The sequence below is a fragment of the Olea europaea genome, chromosome 8 (assembly GCF_002742605.1).
Source record: "Olea europaea var. sylvestris chromosome 8, O_europaea_v1, whole genome shotgun sequence".
NCBI classification, from domain to species: domain Eukaryota; kingdom Viridiplantae; phylum Streptophyta; class Magnoliopsida; order Lamiales; family Oleaceae; genus Olea; species Olea europaea.
Genome location: NC_036244.1, coordinates 2,989,253 through 3,014,871, shown reverse-complemented (window position 1 = coordinate 3,014,871; position 25,619 = coordinate 2,989,253). Strand labels below are relative to the sequence as shown.

Genomic DNA, 25,619 nt, shown 5'->3' with positions numbered 1-25,619 from the left:
TGTGAATTTCACGAAATGTATAAATAAAAATAATGTTAAACTAGCTTATAATCTTAAAAAATGATTCCTTGAAGATCTATTAATTAAAAAGTACACACTTGCAATATAAATCTAAATCTTGATGGAGTGGATACGGAAGTAACGTCGCCCCGCCCCCCACCCCCCCCCCCCCCCCCCTCTCAATTTATGTATTATGAGGAAAGAAATGAGTAATATATAAGAATTTGGAAGAAATTTCTTTTTTATAATTATAGCACAACTTCTTATCATTATAGAAAATGCTCATCAAGCATGCCTCATGAAAAACACTATACAGCTGAATTTATGAAAGCTAGCCACAGCACAAATTCAATCTACGTATAGCAAAAGTTTTGGAAATAATTTCCCGAATTTTCTATTCTACACCAAAATAGAACAAGAACCCAAAAATGTAACTTTTATCGTATCTGTATACGAAATTCATGTAAAAGTTCTCAGATCTGGGGTTACTTGAAACTATGATTATCAACATCTTTCCTCATAGGGCTCCAAGTTGAGAAATTATTCATCATATATATATATATTTTTTTATTAGTTGACTCAAAAAACTAACAAGATCAAAACCCTCACCCAAAAAATAAGTGACTATTTGACAAAGCTTTTTATAAAATTTACAAATTTTGAAAAAAAAGAAAAAAAAATAGAAGATGAAACATATGGTTAAAAGTTGATAAAAATTTGTGGGCCTTTTGAAGTATGTATTAAAATTAATTATTAACTTCGATTCACCATTTTACTGATTTTTTAAACCATCGCAAACAATCACATACGCTATATTGAACTAGAAATCCTCTAAAATCTTTCCACAATTTCAATTCAAAATGACATTACTCCTCATTTTATTACCAGGATACACAAAGAGTAATTTTAATTATGAATTATGCTAAATGTACAGTTCTGAATAAAAAAATGAATGTCATTATGTGACGTGTAAAAAACTATATCATTGATTTGAATAAATATTGTTAAAATCAATGGTCCAAAGTATTGTCACGTCAAATAATGTTATCCATAATGTCAAATTTAATGTACCTATTGCAAAACTAGTTAATTAAAATTTTCAAAAGAGATATCACTTTTGTACTTTTTAGCCGTTTAAAGTCCCGAAGCTGCTACTGGTGGGGATCAAATTCAATTTGCCAATTAACAATTTGTGAAGCGAGAGAGAAAAAAATGGCACTTCTCTGATTAGCACAACAAAGTCTCTATCTTTTCAATATTGTTGTGCAAAACATTTATTTCTTTTATTTTTTGGCAATTCATCCTTATTTTAATCTTTCATTGCAAAAATAATCATTTTCATCCATTTTTATCCAATTTCTCAATAAAAAAAATATAAATAACATATATATCCTCCTATTAAATATATAAAAATAAAGAACAAATTGTAATCATAATCTCAAACTTTTTAAAAAGTACAAATACGTCCAAATAAATTATTAAAAGAATAATTAGCACAAAACGTCCATACCTTTTAATATTATTGTGTAAAATGTCACTACTTTCATTTTTTGACATTTTCACCATTATTTTTACCTTTTATTGCGAAATCATCACTTTCAATGATTTTCTCAATTAAAAATTGTGAAATGATGAATATATCCTCCTATGTAAACAAAACAATAAGAAAAAAAAAAGAAAAATTAAGAACAAATTGTAACTATACTTCCAAATTTTTCAAAAAAATACACATAAGTTCCAAGTAAACAATTAAAAAATCAAAATACAAAAATAAAATAAAATCACTTTCTTTCCTTCTTTCTCTTCCACCACCACCACCACATTGTACTATTTTTTGTGATATCCATGAGTTTGGGCGACTAGAACAGGTGGATAGACCAGCAACGGTGGACGACCATGGATATTGACAGAATGGTTGAAATTGGTGAAAAAGTAGTGCGGTTCTTGGTGTATTTGGGGCTAATTTGGAGTCAAATTTGTGACTATTTTGTTTAGTTGTGATGTCTTGAGGGAATATTGGCACCGACGGAGAGGTGAAGTCTTATGATTTGGTAATGGCAACGCGATGGATTTGGGTGGAATTGGTGGCGGCTCCATGGAGGGGCAAAAATTGCCCCTTCTAGAGAGAAAATGAGAAAGCTAGATCATGGGATCAAGAATATATCACTAAATTTGAATCATTCTCAAATTTGATAGAAGACTGAGGGAGCTAAAGCTCATTGTCGTGGTGGTGGAAGAGAAAAGAGGAAAGAAATTGAGTTTTGTTTTTTAAATTTGGATTTTTTATTAATTTTTTGAAACTTATTTGTACTTTTTAAAAATTTTGGAAGTATAGTTGAAAATCATTCTTTATTTTTCTTATCTTTGGTTTCGGTTCATTTAAATTGGACGTATATTTGTTATTTCACAACTTTTAATTAAGAAAATGGATGAAAATGACAATTTCCACAATAAAATGTGAAAATATCGAAAAATGAAAGGTATGGACATTTTGTGTTAATTACTCTTTTTATAATTTATTTGAACTCATTTGCACTTTTTAAAAAAGGTTGTAAGTACAATTTGTTCTTTTTTTATTTTCTTTTCTTTTTTTAAATAGGAGGATATATTTGTCATTTATATTTTTTTATTGAGAAATTGGATGAAAATGATTATTTTCGCAATAAAAGTTGAAAATATGGTAAAAATGTCAAAAAAATGACAAGTATGATCGTTTCGTACTAATTACAAATGAGGACTAAAAGAAAATATTGTTTTATTTGGAATAGACTAACACAATTCTATTGAATTTCATAAAATTTGTAATTAAAATTAATTGTTAATTTGAAATTAAGTTTTTTGTTAAAAAAATTTAACTAAAGCAGACCGAAGCTAAGTCGAAATCCTAACAAGTTCAATGATCCTTCCTTTACAATTTGTTTTGTGTTTTTCATTATTAATAAATATTTTACGTTTGTGATTATTTTATGGAAAAATTGCAGCAGCGGTCACAAATCTTCATTTTATACCATCCACAATCTCAAACCTTTTAAAAATAAGCACAGGGGATTCAAATGGATGGAAACCATCCAATTAACCGTTAGTTGACCAAAAATTTTGATTGTGACCAAATTTGGTAAGGGCATTTACGTCAATCACATATTTAACCTTTTAAAAATAAAATTAAGCTAAAAACAAAAACAAAAAGAAATTTGCATCTTCATCTCTTTCACCCCTACCCTACCCTACACCCCTCCTCTCATTTTAACCACCTTCAGCACCGAAGCCACCAAGCCCACCCACACAATCCACTAGCTCCGACCACTTTCAACCACCATACACTACCAAACCATCAACACAAGCAGCAACCACCAACGTCAAAGCAATCAATTAAGTGCCCATTCGATAATCCCAGAGTTGCATCACACCGTTGTGAAAACTTGCTAAATCCATGGCCACTTACTGCTCTTTACTCTAAAATCTTTGTTTCAAACTTCATCGACATTTTTCAATTCTTCACAACCAGATTCGACCTGGAGAGGCTCTATTAAGTAAGTATTTAGAGACTCCACCCCCATCCTACAGCCGACACCATGGGTAGATGAATGTGCTTCCAACCTATTATGCACACCAGATTTGAAATAACAAAGCGGTCTTCAAGGAGTGAAGGTGATTTCAGCATCGAGAAGTGCAGGATTTGGGTTCAATTTCTTGAATGATGGTTTTGAATTTTTCTTGAGAACCTGGGTAATGGATTCTCGTGGTCAAGATATCAATGAAAGTGACATTAGTGGTGGTGAAAAAAGGGAGAAGTGGTAGCATTGGGTGGTGGCCGGCATCTTGTAGTTGGAGGTGGCGACGATCGGCGAGTGAGGGAGCTGTGTTGTCGTGGGTCTAATTTTCGGATGGGGCTGGGGAGTGGGCAGGTGGGTGGAGTGGAGAAGATGCTGTTGATACTTGTTTTGGTGGGCGTCGATTTTGGTGGGATTTGGTTTTGTGGAGTGCGTGGGTAGGGGCTGAATGGAGAAGAAGATGAATAGTGTTTTTTGTATTTTGATTTAATTATTAGTATATTGTAATTATTTTTTTTGTTGAAAAATGTAAAATTACCATTTTATCCTTTTAAAATTAGTCAAACTAATGATCAATGTTAAATTTTTGGTCAACTAACGGTCAAATTAGCAGTTTCCATCCATTTGGACTTTCACTGCGAGTTTTTGAAATATTTGGTATCGTGGATGGCACAAACTAAAGATTTGGATAAAGTCTGTTAATAAATGAAAGATTTGGTACCTCGACTGCAATTTTTTCTTATTTTATTAAAAAATAGATTTCATTTCATTGACAAAGACCAAAGAGATTTTAATGCATGTTTCTCCCATTTCACGATCTTATCCACCAAAAAGGCCAATCAAGAATCATAACTCATAAGACACTTTCCTGCATATTCACGTGGGCCCCACTGAAGATGCAGAAGAAACCGACCAAAAATTTTCTAGAAAAGGATAAGAAGCAAATAAGCAAGAAATCTCTCTGTTACTTGTGATTTTCATTCAAATCGAAAATCTTATAATATAATTTCCAGAAGATGACCAACCAATTCATGGAAATTATGGTGCAATGTAACTTACTTTCTTGGAAATTATGTTTAGTTTGGACACGTTTGTATTCACTTTATCCAACACAAAGACCAACCATGAATTTCTTGGAAATTATTGTGAAAATAAATAAATTTATTACATTTCATAAAAAAAATATAAATAAAAATAAAACCTATTGGCAAAATTAGTCACCATATCCCTTGAATCTTCTAGAAAAATTGAGTTTTACATTATAATGTATGTGTGGGATTGTGGGCTAATTTCGTCAATTATCACAGAAGTTCCGAGTAATTACATAAATGGTCATAAATTATTATTATTATTATTATTATTATTATTATTATAGTCACTTAAGTTCATAATATTTACATTGATGTTATTCCTTTAATTACTAATGTTAAATTGTACGCAGCATCGAGTCCTAACGGTGTCACTCAACACTAATTGAGTTGTTAAGAATTGAAGATTAAGGGGATGTCCTCAATATAGAATTTGATGAATTTTAAAACTTCATATAAAATGAGGTGTCCTCAATTTAGATTAAAATTCAATTCATTAAAATGTAGATGTCCTCAATCTGAATTTTTAGAAATATTTATAAATTTAGGTGTTCTCAATATAGAATTTAATAGGTACTTTAGAAATTTAGATATTCTCGATAACTAAATAATTTAAAAGGATTTCATTAATTAGATAGATTTTGAAAGATTTCAAGCCATAAATATAATTACCAAAAATCTATAACAATTTTATCTCAAATCGAAAAATTTCACAACTTTTCTCACCTCTCTATAGATTTCTCCACCCCCACCCCCTCCCCAATGTGAACAGTTTTTCTTCTTCTTCCTCTAATTTCCCACAATTCTGATATTTTCTTATTGAAAAGATACTACTAATTTTTTTCTTCTCCCTCTCTCGCATTCTGTTGAATATGTGGGTAAAACCATTTTGTAATGATCCATAACATAATATTTATAAACTAAACGTAAAGTCATGACAATCTTGAAAAGAGCATATGGACTCCCCATTTTTCTTGAATCCTGAGTATATCAAAAAAGAACTGTAGAAATTTTAGCCAAATCTACTAAAATCTATAAAATCCATGAAAATCTATTAAAATCTACAAAATAAAAATTCATTCAAATCTTATGAAATCTATTAAATTCTATAAATACCATACAATCCATAAAAATTTATAAATATTAAGAAATCTATTCAACTCTGAATTGAGGACACCCCTGTAAAAATGTTCCAACAAGAAAATGTTAGCTTTAATTTTAATTAGATTTTTAGCTTACATCGTACGGTAAATCTTGGATTTTTTTAACAACAATTTGTGCTTACTTGATGTAATAAATAATGTCGTACATTTAACGACATAATGTGAATATATATAAACAAATGATTATCAATGCAAAATTAAGAAACTTAATTGAATATTACCGTAAAATGAAAGTTCAATAATTATTTAAAATTTTTGTGACCATCGATGTAATTAAAGTATGGAATTGTATATAAATTAGGCGTCATTTGACCTTTGAATAACAATAGAGGATAATTTCAAAATGCGTGGAAACTATTGCTTAATTAAGAAGGTGAGGATTAGGGCCTGTTTGGGAGCAATTTTTTCATTCAAAAAATTGATTTTTTGACTGTCATTTCACTATTTCAATCGTCATATTTAACTTTTTCTCTCATAGATGGACCCCACTTTTCTCATAACGATCAAAAAATTAATTCTCAAAATCACTCCCAAATAGGATCTTAATCTTCAAGATAGACTTGACAGGAAAGTCACTAAACTAAAAAAATAAATAAATAAATAAATAATCTTAAGCTCAAAACGCTGTTTACGCGTTAAAATCTAATTAAAAATAAACCCTTTCCAGCATATTCACGTGGGCCCCACTGAAGATGCAGATAAAACCGACCAAAAAAGATAAGATGCAAATCTCTATGTTACTTGTGATTTTCATTCAAATCGAAATTCTTATAATTTAATTTCCTGAAGAAGACCAACCAACTCATAGAAATTATGATAAGCCCGTTGGCAAAATTAGTCATCATATCCCTTGAATCTTCTAGAAAAAATTGAGTTTTACATTATCATGTATGTGTGGGATTATGGGTTAATTTCGTCAATTATCACTGAAGTTTCGAGTAATTACATCAATGGTCATAATTTTTTTTATTTTTTATTTTTTGTGTCACTTATGCTCATAATATTGACATTGATGTCACTCCTTTAATTATTAACATTAAATTGTATGTCACAACGAGTACCAACACAAGATGATGTTATTTACTATGTCGAGTCAACACTAATTGAGTAGTTAAGAATTGAAGATTAAAAATGTTCAAACAAGAAAATGTAATACAGCTTTAATTTTAGTTAGATTTTCAGCTTAAACCGTACGATAAACCTTGGGTTTTCTAACAACGATTTGTGCTTATTTGATGTATAAATAATGTTGTACATTTAACGACTCCACATTAAAATTTAATGCTAATATATATAAGCAAATGATGATCAATGTAACATTAAGAAACTCAACTGCATAATACCGTAAACATGAAAGTTAATAATTAATAAGATAATTATTTAAAATTTTAGTGCCATCAATGTAATTAGAGCATGGAATGGTATATAAATTAGGCGTCAGTTGACAGCTGGATAACAGAGGATAATTTCAAAATGCGTGGAAACTATTGCTTAATTAAGAAGGTGAGGATTAATCTTCAAGAGAGACTTGACACGCAAGTCACTAAAATAAAAAATAAAAAATCTTAAATTCAAAACGCTGTTTACGCGTCAAAACCAAACTATAAATAAACCCTTCTGCTTCATAAAAATGCACTTTAAACAACTACACAAGTTTCTTCCCAACAAATGCTTGAGCATAGACCCTGTTTCTTTACAAATCTTTTGTTTAAATTTGGCTGAAGAAATAGCATTCATCGTCACGAGCAAATCAGGTACTATATTTGAACCTTTCTTCTATTCGTATTGTTCAGTCTAGTCGAGTTTCTGATATTATACCAACTGTGTATTTAGTTCATTAATTAATGTCCCAAAAATTTTCAGGAGACAATATGTTGACCATCGGATCACAAATCCATGATTGCTATAAGCACTATGAGTTGAAAACATATGCGAAGTTGTTCAGCTGCGACGGCTGCAAGATGAAAGGGTCCGGAGAAAGGTACGTGTGCAATCTCTGTGGTCAAGAACTGCACAAGGAGTGTAGGCACCCCACATCTGAAGTTTCCCACGAGAATTTTGGTGGCTCCATCTTCACATTTCTCGATAAGCCATTCACCAGATTGGGTAAAAAGGATCGCAGAGTGTTTTCAAAGTGCTGCGATGCATGTGGAAAGGACATATGCGGTTTTAACTACCACTGTGAAGAAGACAACTTGGATTTACACCCGTGTTGTCGAAAACTTGAAAAGAAACTAGTGATTGATGGTACGATATTTGATCTCGAGACCAAGGTTTCGTCAAGGTGTGGAAAGTGCGGGAAGAAGAAGATTTCTCGTGACGAGAAAAATGTTCTGGGATGGTCTTATGTTTCCCAGTGCAAAAAGTATCATTTTCATGTGTATTGTATAACTGAAATGGTACAAGAGGCTTCCATGAGGCATGGGAACTTGGCGTTGGAGAATATGGATTTAAGAGAATTGGTTAGATATAATAGAAACAGAGGGGGTAGAAACACCTTCCTCACGAAGATCAAATCGTTTATCAAAATTCTATTATCTGTTCTTCTAGGCGATCCAACTATGCTGATTTCCAATGTCGCCGTGGAGCTGATCTCGCTTGGCATTCAACAATAGTGTTTTTTCCTTCCTTTCTGGTCTGTTGTGTAGAGTGGTGGGTGGGGGGTTTTGTTGAAGGTGTGATTTTTTTATGACATAAATAAATGTTTTGTTTGTTTTCATCTTGAATCAATTTACTTTTGTAATCATGAGATATAGCTGTGGTTCTATACTTTTCTTTTATGCGAATGATAGTTACTGCAGTACACTTTTTAGTTAGAATGTTAAATTATTTTGTCCGGTAAAGTCGATTATATTAGAGAAGAAAAATATGAAAACAAAAATTATTTTAGACTATTTAATCTTTTTTAATCTTGATTCTCAGAATCTCAATGTTAGTTAAATAATTTGTCAAATTAATTTTAGTAATTTCTCATTAAAAGTTTATCTTATCATCTGTTATCTTCGCAATTATGTTTAATGTTTATCACTTTCATCATTGGATGAGAATTAATTTCATTAAATAAACTTTATTAACTAAAACAATTAATGTTGACCATAATAAGGGCCAGTATTATGGCATCAAGAATAAAAGGGAAATTTTAATTAGACTTCTTCCTACTTGCAAGTTTGGTTGATGCTTCAATACGCTTGAACTTGATTGTTCAATATTAAATTTTATTTCGTTTTAATATTTTTATTGGTAAACGTGACAAAAAGTAATTGTACAAAAAAGATAAAAGTTGTCTTAACGCATTAAAAAAAATAAAAAATAAAAAGAAGAACAAGGAAAAGGCAAAAAGAGGACAACTGTAAAATATTTCATTTTTGTTAAAACAATGATCTAGATTTCGTGTCTTAAAGGTCGTGTTTGACGTGATTAGTTAATTAACTACTTCCACCGACTGACTTTCTTCGACTTTATTGATTACTTCAAATCATTGAGGATTTAATGACGTTATTAATTATGTTTCCTGTAGTATGTGTTTGCGTCATCATTAGTCAAAGTGTCGGTTTCTAATTACACAAGTGGCAAACTTGTCGGTCTTTTCTTGACTCGTGATAAATAATAAATTGATTATAAAATAATTCATATTTCCGTGTGGTAGACGTGTAAACTTTGAATTGTGAACACTAATAAGACCTTAGTTTTATCGAAAGTTTTAAATACCTTCGCATTAAATAATTTAATTAAAAAAAAAACTCAAAATGAAAGAAAATAAAACTCATTATCTTCTTCCACCATACTACCCTACTCACCATTCCACCCCAAATAAATCGAAACTGGAAAATTACTAGCCCTGCTAACCGTCGACCACCGGAATGAAAACCAAAAATCAAATCTGTTGACCATGCGAATTGGACCCTCCACCTGTTCTTTCTTGCGTGCAACAACAAACGATCAGACGTATATGGCCAGTACCAGCGGTAGAGATGATGGCCACATACACTCCGACGATCAAGTTAGTTGACGATGGTGGTGACGATGCCGAAATGCACAAACTCTTGGAAGGAGAAAATATAATATCTTGGTTGTGGAATAACACGTATGTCATACATCTCTTATTCTTGGTCAAGTTCTTGGTATTTAGAGGTGAAAGCACCACTAGATGCGAGACGTTTAATTATCCCACGGTGCGAGCTTGTAGGAGTTCATCAGTCGCTTCCTAGATGGGCGGACAATTAATTCTTCTCATTTTGAATTAACATATGATAGAGATATCACATCAATCATTCTTAAAGACACAGAGACAATTTTGACCAAAAGATCCATTTGTGAAACTCATGGCGAAGAGGTGCTTTGGTCATCTCACACTTCGAAAGCAACGCCTCGAAACATGAAGACGCCTCAAACTGTATCACTTCGATGACCTCATGCCTCTGTTGGCGTCTAAAATATGTTAAGAAATATATGATTATTTATTATTTATTAAGGGTAGAATAGTCTTTTTTAGTTTCCTTTGTTTAGCCTAAATATATTCTCTTTGTATTTACGTTAAACCATCTTTTTAGCATTCAATTAATTACATAGTATCAATGAAACCCTAGTCTCCTCCTTTTTTTTTCTTTTTTTTCTTTGGGTTGTTTAACATGGTATCAGAGTTAGATTTCATGGGACAAATCTGTTAAATTTGCAATCCGGTATTTCTGCAATCTGTTATTTTTTTATTATGGCTATTGAAAGAGACGATTCGCTTCAGTCTGTGAGTGTGAGGTTGGATGGAAAGAATTATTCGTATTGGAGTTACGTGTGAAAAATTTTCTTAAGGGTAAAAGATGTGAGGATTCATTAGTGGAACTTCTGTGAAACCTGAGAATACCAATGAGGGTTATGCTGCTTTAATAGATACGTGGGAATCAAACAATTCAAAAATTATTACTTGGATTAACAACTCTGTGGAGCATTCCATAGGTAGAGAGTTGGTGAAGTATGAGACGGCAAAGGAGGTTTGGGATCATCTGCAAAGATTATTCACTCAGTCAAATTTTGCAAAGCAGTATCAATTGGAGAATGATATACGAGCTCTTCATCAAAATAATATAAGTATTCAGGAGTTTTATTCTGCTATGACAGATCTTTGGGATCAATTGGCCCTTACAGAAACGACAGAATTAAAGGCATGTGCTGCCTATATTACTCGTAGAGAGCAGCAACGGTTGGTACAATTTTTAACGGCACTTCGTAGTGATTTTGAAGGACTCGGAGGTTCAATTTTGCATCGTTCTTCACTTCCTTCTGTTGATTTAGTTGTCAGTGAGTGATTGGCTAAAGAAATACGTCATAAGTCTTATGCTGAAAATGGAATTCTTTCTGCTTCTAATCCTTCTGTATTAGCAGTGTCTTCTAAGCCATCCTCTAATAATCAGAATAAGCCTTACACAAGGGTTGCCTTTGACGAGTGCAGTTTCTGTAAGCATAAAGGTCATTGGAAGGCTCAGTGTCCTAAGTTGAGACAGTCGAATCAATTACAGCAGCAATCTCAAGCTTGGAAGCCTGGCAACCAATCACGATCTAATGCTCATAGACCACCACAATCTAATACTGCAGCAGTAGCTTCATCAGGTCATTTTACTGATCCTAGTACTTTGGCTGAGCAATTTCAGAAGTTTCTCTCCTTACAGCCTCAAGCTATGTCTGCTTCTTCCATAAGTCAGTTGCCTCATAGTTCTTCAGGTATGTCACATTCTGTATGGGTCTTGGATTTTGGTGCTTCACATCATATGTCTCCAGATTTTTCGTCTTTTGCTTCTGTGTCCCCTTCGTCCTCTATTGCTGTCATGACTGCTGATGGCACTCCTATGCCATTAGCAAGTGTTGGTTCTGTTGTCACACATCACTTGTCCCTCCCTAATATTTATCATATTCCGAAACTCACATTAAATCTTGCTTCTGTTGGTCAGTTATGTGATTCCGGTAATTTAGTCACATTTTTCTCTTCTTCTTGTTATGTGCAGGATCTGCAGTCTCAGAAACTAATTGGGACAGGTCGTAGGAAGAGTGGACTATATATTTTGGATGAGCTAAAAGTGTCAATTGCTGTTGCCGCTACTAGTGTTGATTTGTCTTCTTTCGTTTGAGTCCTTCTTCTTCTAATTTTTATTTATGGCATTCTCGTCTAGGTCATGTTTCGTCGTCTCGTTTGAGATTTTTAGCTTCTACAGGGGCTTTAGGAAATTTACACCCTTGTGATATTTCTGATTGTAGTGGATGCAAACTGACAAAATTTTCAGCTTTACCTTTTAATCGAAGTATTTCTATTTCTTCTTCTCCATTTGATTTGATTCATTCTGATATATGGGAGCCTTCTCCTATTGCCATAAAAGGAGGATCTCGATATTATGTTTCCTTTATTGATGATCACACTCGTTATTGCTGGATTTATTTAATGAAACATCGTTTTGAATTTTTTGAGATATACTTAGCCTTTCGTGCTCTTGTTAAAACTCAACATTCTGCTGTTATCAAATGTTTTATGTGTGATTTGGGTGGGGAATACACTTCTAATAAATTTTGTGAGCTTCTTACTTTAGATGGAACTATTCACTAAACTTCGTGTACAGATACTCCTGAGCAAAATGGTGTTGCTGAAAGAAAACATACGCACGTTGTTGAAACTGCTCTCTCTCTTGTTGTCTGCATCTGTCCCTAGTGTGTTTTGGGGTGAAACTGTTCTTACTGCTGTAGATTTGATTAATACAAGTCCATCTTCTCATATTTTAGGGTTTTCTCCTTTCGAAAAGTTGTATGAGTATACCCCGATTATTCTCTCTTTAGAGTTTTTGGTTGTACTTGTTTCGTTCTTCGTCCTCATGTAGAACGCAGCAAGTTGTCATCTCGATCTGCTATTTGTGTCTTTTTTGGTTATGGTGAAGGTAAAAAGGGGTATCATTTTTTTGATCCAATAACTCAGAAACTTTACGTGTCTCGTCATGTTGTTTTTCTCGAGCATATGCCTTTCTTTTCTATTCCATCCACTACTTATAGTCTGACTAGATCTGATCTTATTCGTATAGATCATTTTTCTGACAATCCTGATAATTTGTCTTCTCAGGAGCCTACTACTTCCAATGGTCATTCTCATGTTCCTACCCCGTTGTCTTTACAACCAATTTGTACTAATCATTCCGCAGGTACTGACACTTTACTCTCCGGCACGCCTGAAGCGTCCTCTTCTCCTACGGTCCCTCAAGCTCCATCTGAGATTGTGGATCCGTCTCTACGTCAATCCATACGCATTCGTAAGTCTACAAAGTTACCAGATTTTGCTTATTCTTGTTATTCTTTATCATTTTCTACCTTTTTAGCTTCTATTCATTGTCTCTCTGAGCCCTCTTCCTATAAAGAGGCAATTCTTGATCCTCTTTGACAGCAAGCTATGAATGATGAACTTTCTGCTTTGCATAAGACTGGTACTTGGAATTTGGTTACTTTACCTTCTGGTAAGAGTGTTGTTGGTTGTCGTTGGGTATATAAGATCAAGACTAATTCTGATGGGTCAATTGAGCGATACAAAGCTAGGTTGGTTACAAAGGGATACTCTCAACGGTATGGTATGGATTATGAGGAGACATTTGCTTATGTTGCAAAAATGACTACTATTCGTACTCTTATTGCAGTAGCTTTGGTTCGTCAGTGATGTATCTCTCAACTTGATGTTAAAAATGCCTTCCTGAATGGAGATTTTCAAGAAGAGGTTTATATGGCACCCCCTCCTGGTGTTTCACATGATTCTGAGTATGTTTGCAAGCTCAAGAAAGCGTTGTATGGTCTCAAACAAACACCTCGTGCTTGGTTTAAGAAATTTTCTGTTGTGATCTCTTCCCTTGGATTTGCTTCTAGTAGTCATGATTCTGCTCTTTTTGTTAAGAGTACTGATGCAAGTCGTATCATTCTATCTTTATATGTTGATGAAATGATTATTACTGGTGATAATATTGATGGTATTTCAGTTTTGAAGACAGAGTTAGCTAGACAGTTTGAAATGAAAGATTTGGGTTCTCTATAATATTTCTTGGGTATTGAGGTAGCCTTCTCACCCAGAGGTTATCTTCTTTCTTAGTCGAAATATGTTGCAGATATTCTTGAGCGGGCAAGACTTACTGATAATAAGATTGTTGATACTCCAATTGAGGTTAACACGAAGTATTCTTCTTCTGACGGTTTACCTTTCTCAGATCATACTTTATACTGTACTATTGTTGGGAGCTTGATATATCTCACTATTACTCGTCCAGATATTGCATATGTTGTTCATATTGTTAGTCAGTTTGTTGCTTCTCCCACTACAGTTCATTGGGCAGTTGTTCTTCACATTTTGCGATATCTTCGGGGTACAGTCTTTCAGAGTCTGTTACTTCCATCCACCTCCTCCTTGGAGCTACGTGCATACTCTGATGCTGATTGTGGCAGTGATCCCACAGATCGCAAGTCTGTTACTGCTTTCTGTATCTTTTTAGGTGATTATCTTATTTCTTGGAAAAGCAAGAAACAATCTATTGTTTCTCAATCTTCCACCAAAGCAGAATATTGTGCTATGGCATCTACTACTAAAGAGATTGTTTGGTTACGTTAGTTACTTGCAGATATGGGAGTTTTTCTTTCTCATCCCACTCCTATGTATTGCGACAACCAAATTTCTATTCAGATTGCTCACAACTCGATTTTTATGAACGAACTAAGCACATTGAGATCGATTGTCCTCTTACTCATCATCATCTCAAGCATGGCACAATTACTTTGCCCTTTGTTTATTCTTCTTTGCAGCTTGCAGATTTTTTTTACCAAGTCGCATTCTATTTCTCATTTTCGTTTTCTATTTGGCAAACTCTCGATGCTTGTAGCTACCGCATCGTGAGTTTGAGGGGAGATGTTAAGAAATATAGGATTATTTATTATTTATTAAGGGTAGAATAGTACTTTTTAGTTTCCTTTGTTTAGCCTATATATTATCTCTTTGTATTTAGGTTAAACCATCTTTTTAGCATTTAATTAATTACGTAGTATCAATGAAACCCTAGCCTCCTCCTTTTTCTTCTTTATTTTCTTTGGGTTGTTTAACAAAATAGACGTGCCAAGGTGCTATGTGAGGGGAGTAACAAAATCCATCTTTATGAAACATAGAAATCAAACACCATAAATCCCGACACTTTCTGCTTCGCTTTCATGTTTCCATAAACCCCAGAAATCAAAACCCAAAAATCTTGAAATTTGTGCTTCGCTTTCACTATTTCAGAACATCCATTCAACTCATAGGACCTTAGTTTTATCGTAAGTTTTAGCTTTTGTATGCCAAGATTCTTCAAACCTCACCTATCAAAAAAAAAAAAAAAAAAATTCTTCAAACCTCATAAATCTCAACGCTTTTTTCTTTACAATCAATTAGATTTGAAATTAACAGGTTTTAGTTACCGTGTTCTGGGTTTGTGTTAAGGGATGTGTTATCCCATATCGGTTTAATACCGAAATAAATATCAATTTATAAAGATTTTAAGTTTCTTCTCTTAATAAGGTTGACCTTATTAGGATAATAAGGTAGACCCCAAATTTTAACATGGTATCAGAATCATCCCGTGGATTTCAAGATTGATCTGTTCAAAATGAGCCACCATCTTGAGGGAGCCTATTAAGGGATGTATTATCCCACATCGATTTAATACCGAAATAAATACCAATTTATAAAGTTCTTGTGCTTCTCCTCTTAATAAGGTTGACCTTATTAGGGTGGATCCGAAACCTTAACAGTTTGGGACAGACTTTCATCTGAATTTTAGAATCATGAATTATTAAGATCTTGATTGCAATTGCTGTAGTCAACTTAATTTGTTGTAATCCCTATAATTTGATGAATTAAGATCCAGATTGTAATATCTTCAAACCTTGTAATTTGCTGTAATCAATTGCAATTGCTGTAATTAATTTGAGGAAGCCAGTGTTCTCGCCACCATTTGATGGAGGTGATGGTGATAGCGAGTCGGCAAAGGACGATTCCAATTATGAACGCGAGAAGAAAAGTTGAGATGGTGACACCACTGTTGATTGGGAAGACCAGATTTTGGAGGACATTGTGCCTCTCGTTGGCTTTAAATTTGAGCAATTTAGCAGGGATTTTGAAGAATGTCTCTCAATCTGGCAGTGGAGAAGATGTTTTTCATCTGGGTTCCATTTTGGTTAGATGCTTTTTTGGCCACGGGCCGACGGGGGCTAATGGTTTTCCAATTTTCTATTTGTTTGGGGAGAAGTGGAAGAAGATGATGAGTTTTATTTTCTTTTGTTTTGGTTTTTTAATTTAATTATATTTAATTATTTAATGTTAGAAAAATGTAAAGCTATCGTTTTAGAAAAAATCCAAGTGTCCAGGCAAACCATTGTCAGAAGCTTCACAAAAATCTTACAGGTGAATATTTTATTCCAAAAAATAAATCATCCACCACACCAATGTGTGTTTAGTTGTAGGAGGTTCGTACAAAAAAATTTCTGTACATCTAGACTGATCCATCGTTTTATCCCTTTATAATTTGGTTAAATTTTCAGTTTTTAGATCAATTAATGGTCAAATTCATATTTATTTGTTTTTGTGGTGTAACAAAATAAAAGATTTGAGATTATAAATGGCACAAACTGAAAATTGAGATAAAGTCTACAAAAAGGTAAAGATTTGAGATCATTAGAAAAATGATCCCAAATGAAATATAGAATACATTTTTTCTTGTTTAATAATTTATATTTCTAAGAAGATTACTAATATAGGTTCAAATGTAAATTTTATATGCATGTGTAATATGAATAATACTTATTTTAGTAAATATATATGAGCTGATTGAGGCTGCGAGAATGAGAATCCCCACCCATACCGTTTAAACTTTTTAGAGCCTGTTTGGGAGCAATTTTGAAAATTGATTTTTTGACCGTTAGGAGAAAAGTGGGGTCCACCCATGAGAAAAGAAGTCAAATATGACGACTGAAATAGTAAAATAACGGTCAAAAATCATTTTTTTGGGTCAAAAAATCGCTCTAAAACAAGCCCTTAATTTATTTATTTTTTTATAAAATATTGAATTATATATTTATTATTCAAATATTGATTTAAATATTTATTATCTATATTCAAATAATTACTTGAATACTTGAGACGGAAAATATAAAAACAAAACTATATAATAGAGACCTACCCTACTATGATTGATAATTTTTCATTATGAAACAAAATTAATCTAAACCTTAATACTTTTGACTATGAATACATGGAAGAAATCTCGTTTCGAATTCCTTATGTAAATGTGTTGAAAGATGGGACTGATCATTAATCAATTATTGGGCTTCATATATTTGGATTAGGTCATTAATGGGTTAGTGGTCTTTTTGTTTTTAGCTCATTAGTACAATTTCTACTTTATGATAAGCCATTTATAATTGAGTAATTCTTTTATCATCATGATGTTGGAATATCGATGATACAACAACTCATTATCCGTCACAAACCATGTCTCTTCTCCCTCTCTCATAAAAATTGAACTACACAATCTCATTATTCCACATAGATTATCGCATCACTGATATTCTATTATCATAATTGATAAATAGAATTATTATATATATATATTCAAAAAAAAAAAAATGACGATTAAACCACCCCACCTGCTCTCCTTGCCATAGGTAAATGGCTCCAATTAAGAGGAGCACAGCTTTCAACAGGACTCAGGACTCACACACTGGACATGAGTATGGGAATATATAAATCATACTAGTCATTGAAGGCCTCAACTACAGGATATGGACGTGGCGAATTCCAATTTTCTGTAAGTTGTGACAAGAAATATGGAGTTCAAGCCTTCAAGTGGCATAGTACATGAAGAAAATACGACTAAAGTTTCCTATCAACTACAAACTAATCCAACATTACTTCATAGGTTTGCCCGCATATACATAAAGAACACTCTAATCCTCTTTCCTCACTGCTATCAATTTCTTTATAGAAGGCAGGAAAATGAACTATAAGAAAAACAAATTTTTGGAAAATTGGCAGAAACTAACAGTCATTTCTTCAAGTGTCCACACAGTTAATGAAACACAAGAATACACCAATACAAAACAGCATATGACACAGCTAGAAAAACCCACAACTAGCATCTAGAAAAATAAAAACCATTTGTAACAAAATAAAGGCCAAGAAGCCAAGGAAGAGGAAAAAACTGAAAAATTTATAAACAAACCATTCACTGCACCGCATGTGCCAAAATATTTTAGATTCTTTAATACTCTTCCCTCCCATCTATTAGCGAGTACCAAATGTGCCATTAAATGCCAAAAGAAGAACAGCACCAGAAGCAGCCCCCACATAGTTAAACAACACGGATATCATATTCTATAGGATTTGATCAAATCGTTCTAAATTTTGAGGAAATTAGAAAGATAGTTTTTTTTTTTTCCCAACTGTATTCTTCAGTCAATGAAATTGAAACCCACATGATTGATTACCATCACAGGCGAAAATGAAACTAGAGCAGTAAAATAATTACCCGAATATTCATTCCAAAGGCCAATTGAAGTTTAAAATTAAAAAACGAAATAATTTGCACAAGCATTAACAAACAAATTAGGAATACAAGTACCTGCAGTGAACAAGGAAGTGTTCGATTCGAATGGCGTTTCAACAGACTCCGAAGCGGAAGAAAATCTCGTTTCTGGATCTTCAAGCCGAGTGTCTCGCAAAATTTGCTTAACAATGTATTTCTGCTAAATCTTTCTGCCTCAATTGAAGAGGTGGGAATTAGGTTTGAGGGGAAATGACAATTTTGGGGGAAAACATATTGGAGGCAAAGAGAGTGGAATAACGTAGGTGTAGAAGGGTTTTTCACTATCGAATTAGTTAACCCAAAAATAAATAAATAAATAAATAAAGCATTTTCTCTTTTTCTTGCTAAATTCAAATAAATATTTTGTAGGGATTAAAATTATAAATATTGAAATAATAATTGGAAAATATTTCGTTAATTATTAGCCTACAAATATGTCAAATATTTTTGTGGGCAAAAGATATATTTGAATTAAGGAAATATGATAAGGATGGAAGCAAATAAGTTAAAATGGAATAAAATCATTCATTATTTACTTTTTTCAGAAACTTTCAACTACAACACTTTATGATCGTTGAATGCCACCTTCAACGACTATGCCTTATTACTCGTTGAATGCCGAAAACTATTTTGGTGCCAAGCTAAAGTCGTAACCAAGTTGTCATAAACCTCCAACGACTATAACATAATCGGTCGTGGAATATCACGTGTAACGTCCACTAAATAAACAGTTGTTAAATGTCGAGTTTTTATTTACTTTCAACCACAAGATAAAATTAGTTATTTTTTTACTATATTAACGACCAAACATTGTGGTCGTCGAATATTTACTATATTATTTTTGCTTTCAATAACCAATTTTATTGTCGTTGAATATGAACAAATATTTTGGCAGGAATATTTTATTTGGCGCCCTCTTAGAACGACCAATTTAAATTTGGTCGTTGCAAATATAGATTTAACAACCATCTTTTCGATCATCGTAGGATATTTCCAACTAATTTGAAATTCGATTCTTTGTATTCCAATTTCAACGACGAATTGTATATTTTGGTCGTTGAAAATTATTTTCAACGACCAGATTAATTTGATCGTTGTAATATTAGTTGTTAAATATCATTTTTCTTGTAATGTGTGGATTTATGAAATGTGTAGTTAAAAATGAGTTGAACAAAAATGAGTTTAGCCACCATTAAAAATATTAACGTTAAATGTACCAACTCACTTGGTTTATGTTTAGTAATGCTTTTTGTAAGTTGTAGGTCTTATGAAATGTGAAATAAATTATGAATTTCACGAAAGGTATAGATAAAAGTAATGTTTAATTAGCTTATAAACTTAAAAAAAAAATGATTTGCCAAAAATCTATTAATTGAAAAGAACACACTTTCTGTTGCGAATCTACTTATACATGCACAGCGGAATTTAAAATATATTTCGATTCCCATCCAATAGATCTCATTGTGTTTGGTTAGGAATTGTGATAGGATTGTACCTTTTCCAGATCTGCAATCCTTTTGCTTTTCTTTTCGTTCCACAACTTTGATTCGCCACCACAGCTGTCCAATTGTCCAGCCTCCAACGGTGATCCACACAGAGAAAATGATTGCAGCCTCTAGGGTTTTCTCTCTCTCAATATAAATCTAAATCTCAAAGTTGTAGATACGGAAGTAATTTTCCTCACCAATCGTTGCACGTATTATGAGGCGGAAAGATGTAACATATAAGAACATGATAGCGAATATTCTTGTTTAATTATAACACAATTTATTATTATTATTATAGAAAATGCTCATAAAGCGGCATGCCTCATGAAAAGATTATATAGCTGAATTGATGAAAGCTAGCAATAAGCACAAATTCGATCGAGTAAAGCACAAGATTTTGAAATGATTTCTCAAATTCTGCACCAAACTAGAATAAGAACGAGAACCTAAAAATGCAATTTTTGTTGTATCTATATACAGAATTCATGTAAAGGGTCTCACATATAAGGTGACTTGAAACTATGATTATCAATAATATCCTCTTTCATCATAAAGCCCCGAGTTGAGAAATTATTCTTCACAATTTTTTTATTTTATTAGTCGACTCCGAAACCTCAACTTAGATCGAAGAAAAATCACGGTTATCAATAATATTCTATTTGGGATAGACAAAACACAAATACAATCCTATTTTAATTTGACAATACTAAAGTGAAATTCCTAACAAGTTCCATGATCCTTCCTATGTTACAATCTGTATTTTTTTTTTCAATATTAATACACTTTTTACGGTTGTCATGATTTTATTTGAAAATGGGTTTCACTTTATGTTGACAAAGACCAAGTACACTTCCATAGAAATGAAAGTGTGCCCATTTAATTTGTGTACAAAGAGTCCAACCAAGAATTTCATGCATGCTTCCATGCATTTTCAAGTGGGCCCATTTAAGTAGTCGATGAAACCGACCAAAAATTTTCTAGAAAAAGATAAGTCTACGTTACTTGTGATTTTCGTTCAAATCAAAATTGTTATGATATAATTTCACGCCGCAACAAGGATGCCCCATTTTTGCATATGAAAAAGACCAACCAATTCATAGAAATTATGGTCCAATATAACTTACTTTCTTGGAAGTTATGTTTACCTGTACACAATTGTCTTCACTTTGTCGAAGATAAAAACCAACCAAGAATTTCTTGGAAATTATTGGACAATTAAGCCTATTGATAAAATAGTTTATAGTCACCATAACCCTCGAATCTTCTCGAAAAATTGAGTTTTATATGTATGTGTGGGTTAATTTCTTTAATTGTCATTTAAGTTTTGAGTAATTACATCGATGATCGTAAACGTTATTTTCTTACGATAATCATCAATAAAGTTTATGTTGTTTACACTAAAAGTCACTCAGTTAAAAATAGTAATTTTAAATTCTATGTGGCACTAAGTCCCAGTGGTGTCACTAACAACGTTATTCATTATGACAATAAAAGTTTATTAATGAAAACATTCACATGAGAAAACATAATATAATTTTCATTTTGGTTATATTTTTAGCTTAAATTGTACGGTAAACCATAAGTTTATTTTAACGAAGGTTGCTTAATTGGGATAATAAATAGACAAGGTTGGCACTTAATGACACAAGTGATTATTATTGTAGTAATTTATAAAATTTGAGTGAACATTAACGGAAAACTATAACTTCAATGATTATTAGATTACCAAAAATTTTAGTGACCGTCGACGTAATTAACTCGTGGAATTGTATATAAATTACACGTTCAGTTGATCGTTGGATAACAATAGAGGATAATTTCAAAAAAATGTTAAACCCTAAACTTAAGGGTCCCCCACCACCCCTGTCCTGGAGTATCGTGAGGGAGGTAAATCGCAGGTTATGCTTCCAAGGGTACAGGGTGGAAGGCTGCTTGTACACTTGCACTTATCTAAGAGCCAAATCCATATTTCAGGATTCGAACCCTTGACGCAGCAGCCTCAAGTAAAGCTGGATTTCTCCACCCTCCCCTTTTACAACTTGGAGATGTGCCCTGGGGGCAACAATAGAGGATAATTTCAAAATGCGTGGAAGAAGCTGAGGAGTAATCTTCAACAGAGACTTAACAGGCAAGTCATTGGGAAATTTACATTATAATATATTAAACTATTTTAAAATAAAAAAAGAAAAAGAAAAAACCACACAATTTCACAACGAAGTTTACGCGTTTATCTAATTATAAATATAATAAAGCCTTTTGCCATGCATAAAATTTCCCTCTCATAACAACACCAGTTTCTTGACAACAAATGCTCAAGCATAGACACACTTCCTTTACAAGTCTTTTGTTTGAAGTCGGCTGAAGAAATAGGATTCATTGTCGCGAGCAAATCAGGTACTATAATTAAACTTTTCTTCTATTATATTGTTCAGTTCGGTCTAGTCGAGTCGAGTCCTTGATATCATACCGTGTTCTTAGTTCATTTGAGTTTGGATTAATTAGGCCATAACAATTTTCAGGAGACAATATGGCAATCACTAGATCATTAACCCATGTTTGCTATGATCACTATGAGTTGAAAACATATGCGAAGTTGTTCAACTGCGACGGCTGCAAGATGAAAGGGTTCGGAGAAAGGTATACGTGCAATCTTTGTGGTCACGAACTACACAAGGAGTGTAGGCACCCCAAATCTGAAGTTTCCCATGAGAATTTTGGTGGCTCCATCTTCACATTTCTCGATAAGCCATTCACCAGATCGGGTAAAAAGAATCGCAGAGAGTTTTCGAAGTGCTGTGATGCATGTGGAAAGGACATATGCGGTTTTAACTACCACTGTGAAGAAGACAACTTGGATTTACACCCATGTTGTCGTAGAATTGAAAAGAAACTAGTAATTGATGATACAATATTTGATCTTGAGACAAAGGTTTCATCAAAGTGTGGTAAGTGCAGAAAGAAGAAGATTTCTAGTGACGAGAAAAATGTTCAGGGATGGTCTTATGTCTCTCAGTGCAAAAAGTATCATTTTCATGTGTATTGTATAAATGAAATGGTACATGAGGCGTATATGAAGCATGGGGATTTGGCATTGGAGAATATGGATTTAAGAGATTTGGTTAGATATAATAGAAACATAGAGGGTGGAAATACCTTCCTTACAACAATCAAATCGTTCATCAAGATCCTATTGTCTGCTCTTTTGGGTGATCCGACGATGCTGTTTTCCAATTTTGCGGTGGAGATGATTTGGCGTGGCATTTAATTACAGTGTCTTTCTTCTTCTATTTTTCAGTGCGGTGTGTAGGGTGGGTGGGGTTTTGTTGAAGGTGTGAAAATGTTTGCATATAATAATAAGGTTTGACATAAATAAATGTTTTGTTTGTGTTCTCTTGATTCAATTCACTTTTCCAATCATGTGACAAAATTGTGATTTTGTACTTTTCTTGTATGTGAATGATGGTTATTGCAATAGAAATTTTAATTTGAATCAACATATAGAGCAAGTGTTAATAAAATATAAATAACATCAAACTTATGTGTTCCATATGTTGATTATGTAATATTGAACGTTATTAAAGAAGAAAATAATAATAATAATAATCATTTTATTATTTAAATCTTGTTCAATGTTGCACACCAAATATAGATTTAAAATTCTGGTTCTGAATTTCAGTTAATAATTTGTCAAAATTCTATTAGTAACCTTTGCAGTTATATTTAGTATTTATCTCTTTCATCGTTCATTAAATAAACTTTATTAACTCAAACAATTAACATTTACCATAATAAAGGCCATTTTATGGCATAAAGTATAAAAGGGTAAATTTGCAAGTTTGTCTGATGTTGGTCGTCAGACTTCAATTTTCTTAAATTTAATTGCTCGACATATAACCCTTGTTTGAGTTCCATTTTTGTCAAGAAAATATATTTTTGAATATTGTAATAATGTGAAATGTGTGGTTAAAAAATAAAGAAAAGTTTTAGATTTTCGTGTAATATTATTTTATTAAAGAATATGTTGTTGAAATGATATCAAAACACTGTTTCGAAATGTATTTTTTCAAAAAAATGGGACTCAAACAAGGGCATAATATTATTTCACTTTGACAATTCCATTGGTAAATTTGACCAAAAGTAATGGCAAAATTTTCGTTAAATAAAACGCATGCTATACCGTTAGACTGAAGACGAAGTTAAATCAGCACATTTTTCTTACAAACATAAATATTCGAATGTGCAATATCTTTCCAATTTTTAAGGAAAATTATATGTACGAAATTAAATCACCAAGAAGTGGCTCCCGTAACCTATTATTGATGCGGTATTAATGTCATCGCTTTCCCTTCCTCGTGGGACTTTTTGGATTACGGACTCTTTAATTTGTGTTGTTCAATAGATATATGTTACTGATTGTAATGAAAGTTATCCAACGCATTTTAAAAAGAAAAAAAATAAACAAAATATAAGATGACAACTGTACTACACTATATTTTTATTAAATATAATAGTCTTGATTTCGTGTCTTAATTTCTTTCTATTCTAGTTAAGATTTTAATAAAGATCGTGTTTGACCTGCTTAGTTAATTAACTACTCCCATAAATTGACTTTCTTCGACTTTATTGATTACTTAAATAACAAAATTATTGGGTAATTAATGACGTTATTAATTATGTTTCATGACGTACGTGTACGACGTTACCTATGGAGCATCATTAAAGTGCCGGCTTCTTAGTACAAAAATTGAAAAAAGTTGTCGGTTTTTTCATTGATTATAAAATATTAATATTTCCCATATACGTGTAAACTTTGAATAATGACACGTTCTTTGATAGTTTTAATTGTGTACTCACACTAATTTTTATTTTTGGCACTAAACATTTAAAATTCTCAACATTTACTCATTAAAATACTTATGTCCCTAACGATTTTCACGTTATTCTTAACCTTAAAATTTCAATTAATTAACACATTTTGTCTTTGATAATAGTTTTATGCCCAAAAATTTATTGAAATGATGTAAAATAACTTATTTTGTCATTATCTTTTAAAAATAAGTAAAGTCGTGTTCTCATCATATTAAGTAATAAAAATCATTGGGTAATTAATGACATTATTAATTATCTTTCATGACATATATGTAGGGATGGCAAAAAGGTTTGAAGGCTCGGACCGTGCAAAATGCTCGAGTCGGCTTAGCTCGAGGCTCGATCAAACTGAGCCAAGGCTGGCTCGAAGAAAATAAAGAAAAAAAGAAAAGTAAGGTAGCGTGAAAGGCAGCTAGCTGCCTTCTTGAAAAAAAAATGTAGAAAAAGGAAAAAAAATCAAGTCGGCTAGCCTCGAGCTGGAAGCTCGGGCCAAGCCTTGACTTTTTGGCCGAGCTTTTGCTCGGATTGTCTCGGGCCAAAAAAAGTCATCTTCAAAAAACTTGAGCCGAACCTGAGCCTTGATTTTTGACTCGCGAGCCGACTCGGCTAGTTGCCATCCCTACATATATGTTTGAGACATAATTTATGAAGCATCTTTAGTACTTGTTTAGCACAGATTTTAAGCCAATTAAAATTAATTTTTTAATCGTTATTTCACTATTCCACCTGCTATTTTTGAATTATTCTCTTATAGGTAGAACCCACTTTATCTCCAACGGTCAAAAAATCAATTATCAAAATTTCCATCTTACAAGCACTTAGTCAAAGTGGAATTAATTAAATGATTGCT

General features: G+C 32.7%; 2 protein-coding genes across 5 annotated transcripts in view; both read left to right on the top strand.

The window, feature by feature from the left end:
* LOC111398523 overlaps nt 1-23,253 on the top strand; it is a 27,680-nt gene extending 4,427 nt beyond the window's left edge. Inside the window, exons 2-4 of one of the 4 annotated variants that reach the window (XM_023025464.1) lie at nt 7,515-7,556; nt 7,666-8,477; nt 23,230-23,253. In XM_023025464.1, coding sequence (XP_022881232.1) covers nt 7,515-7,556; nt 7,666-8,417 — 794 coding nt within the window. In that variant the 3' untranslated portion in view covers nt 8,418-8,477; nt 23,230-23,253. Of the gene's footprint in view, nt 1-7,417; nt 7,557-7,635; nt 8,478-23,229 lie in introns of those variants that run through there. The other 3 variants (XM_023025463.1, XM_023025465.1, XM_023025466.1) reach the window with 3 other exon arrangements.
* On the top strand, nt 22,189-23,208 carry LOC111398524. Its single transcript, XM_023025467.1, has 2 exons — nt 22,189-22,294; nt 22,420-23,208. Exon 2 carries the CDS (start codon nt 22,428-22,430, stop codon nt 23,163-23,165), a length of 738 nt encoding a protein of 245 aa, XP_022881235.1. The 5' UTR covers nt 22,189-22,294; nt 22,420-22,427; the 3' UTR covers nt 23,166-23,208.
* Nucleotides 23,254-25,619: the final 2,366 nt, after the last annotated feature.

Coding starts and splice junctions, on each gene's coding strand:
- LOC111398524 (XM_023025467.1), top strand. CDS start 22,428: ATGGCAATCACTAGATCATTAACCCATGTTTGCTATGATCACTATGAG.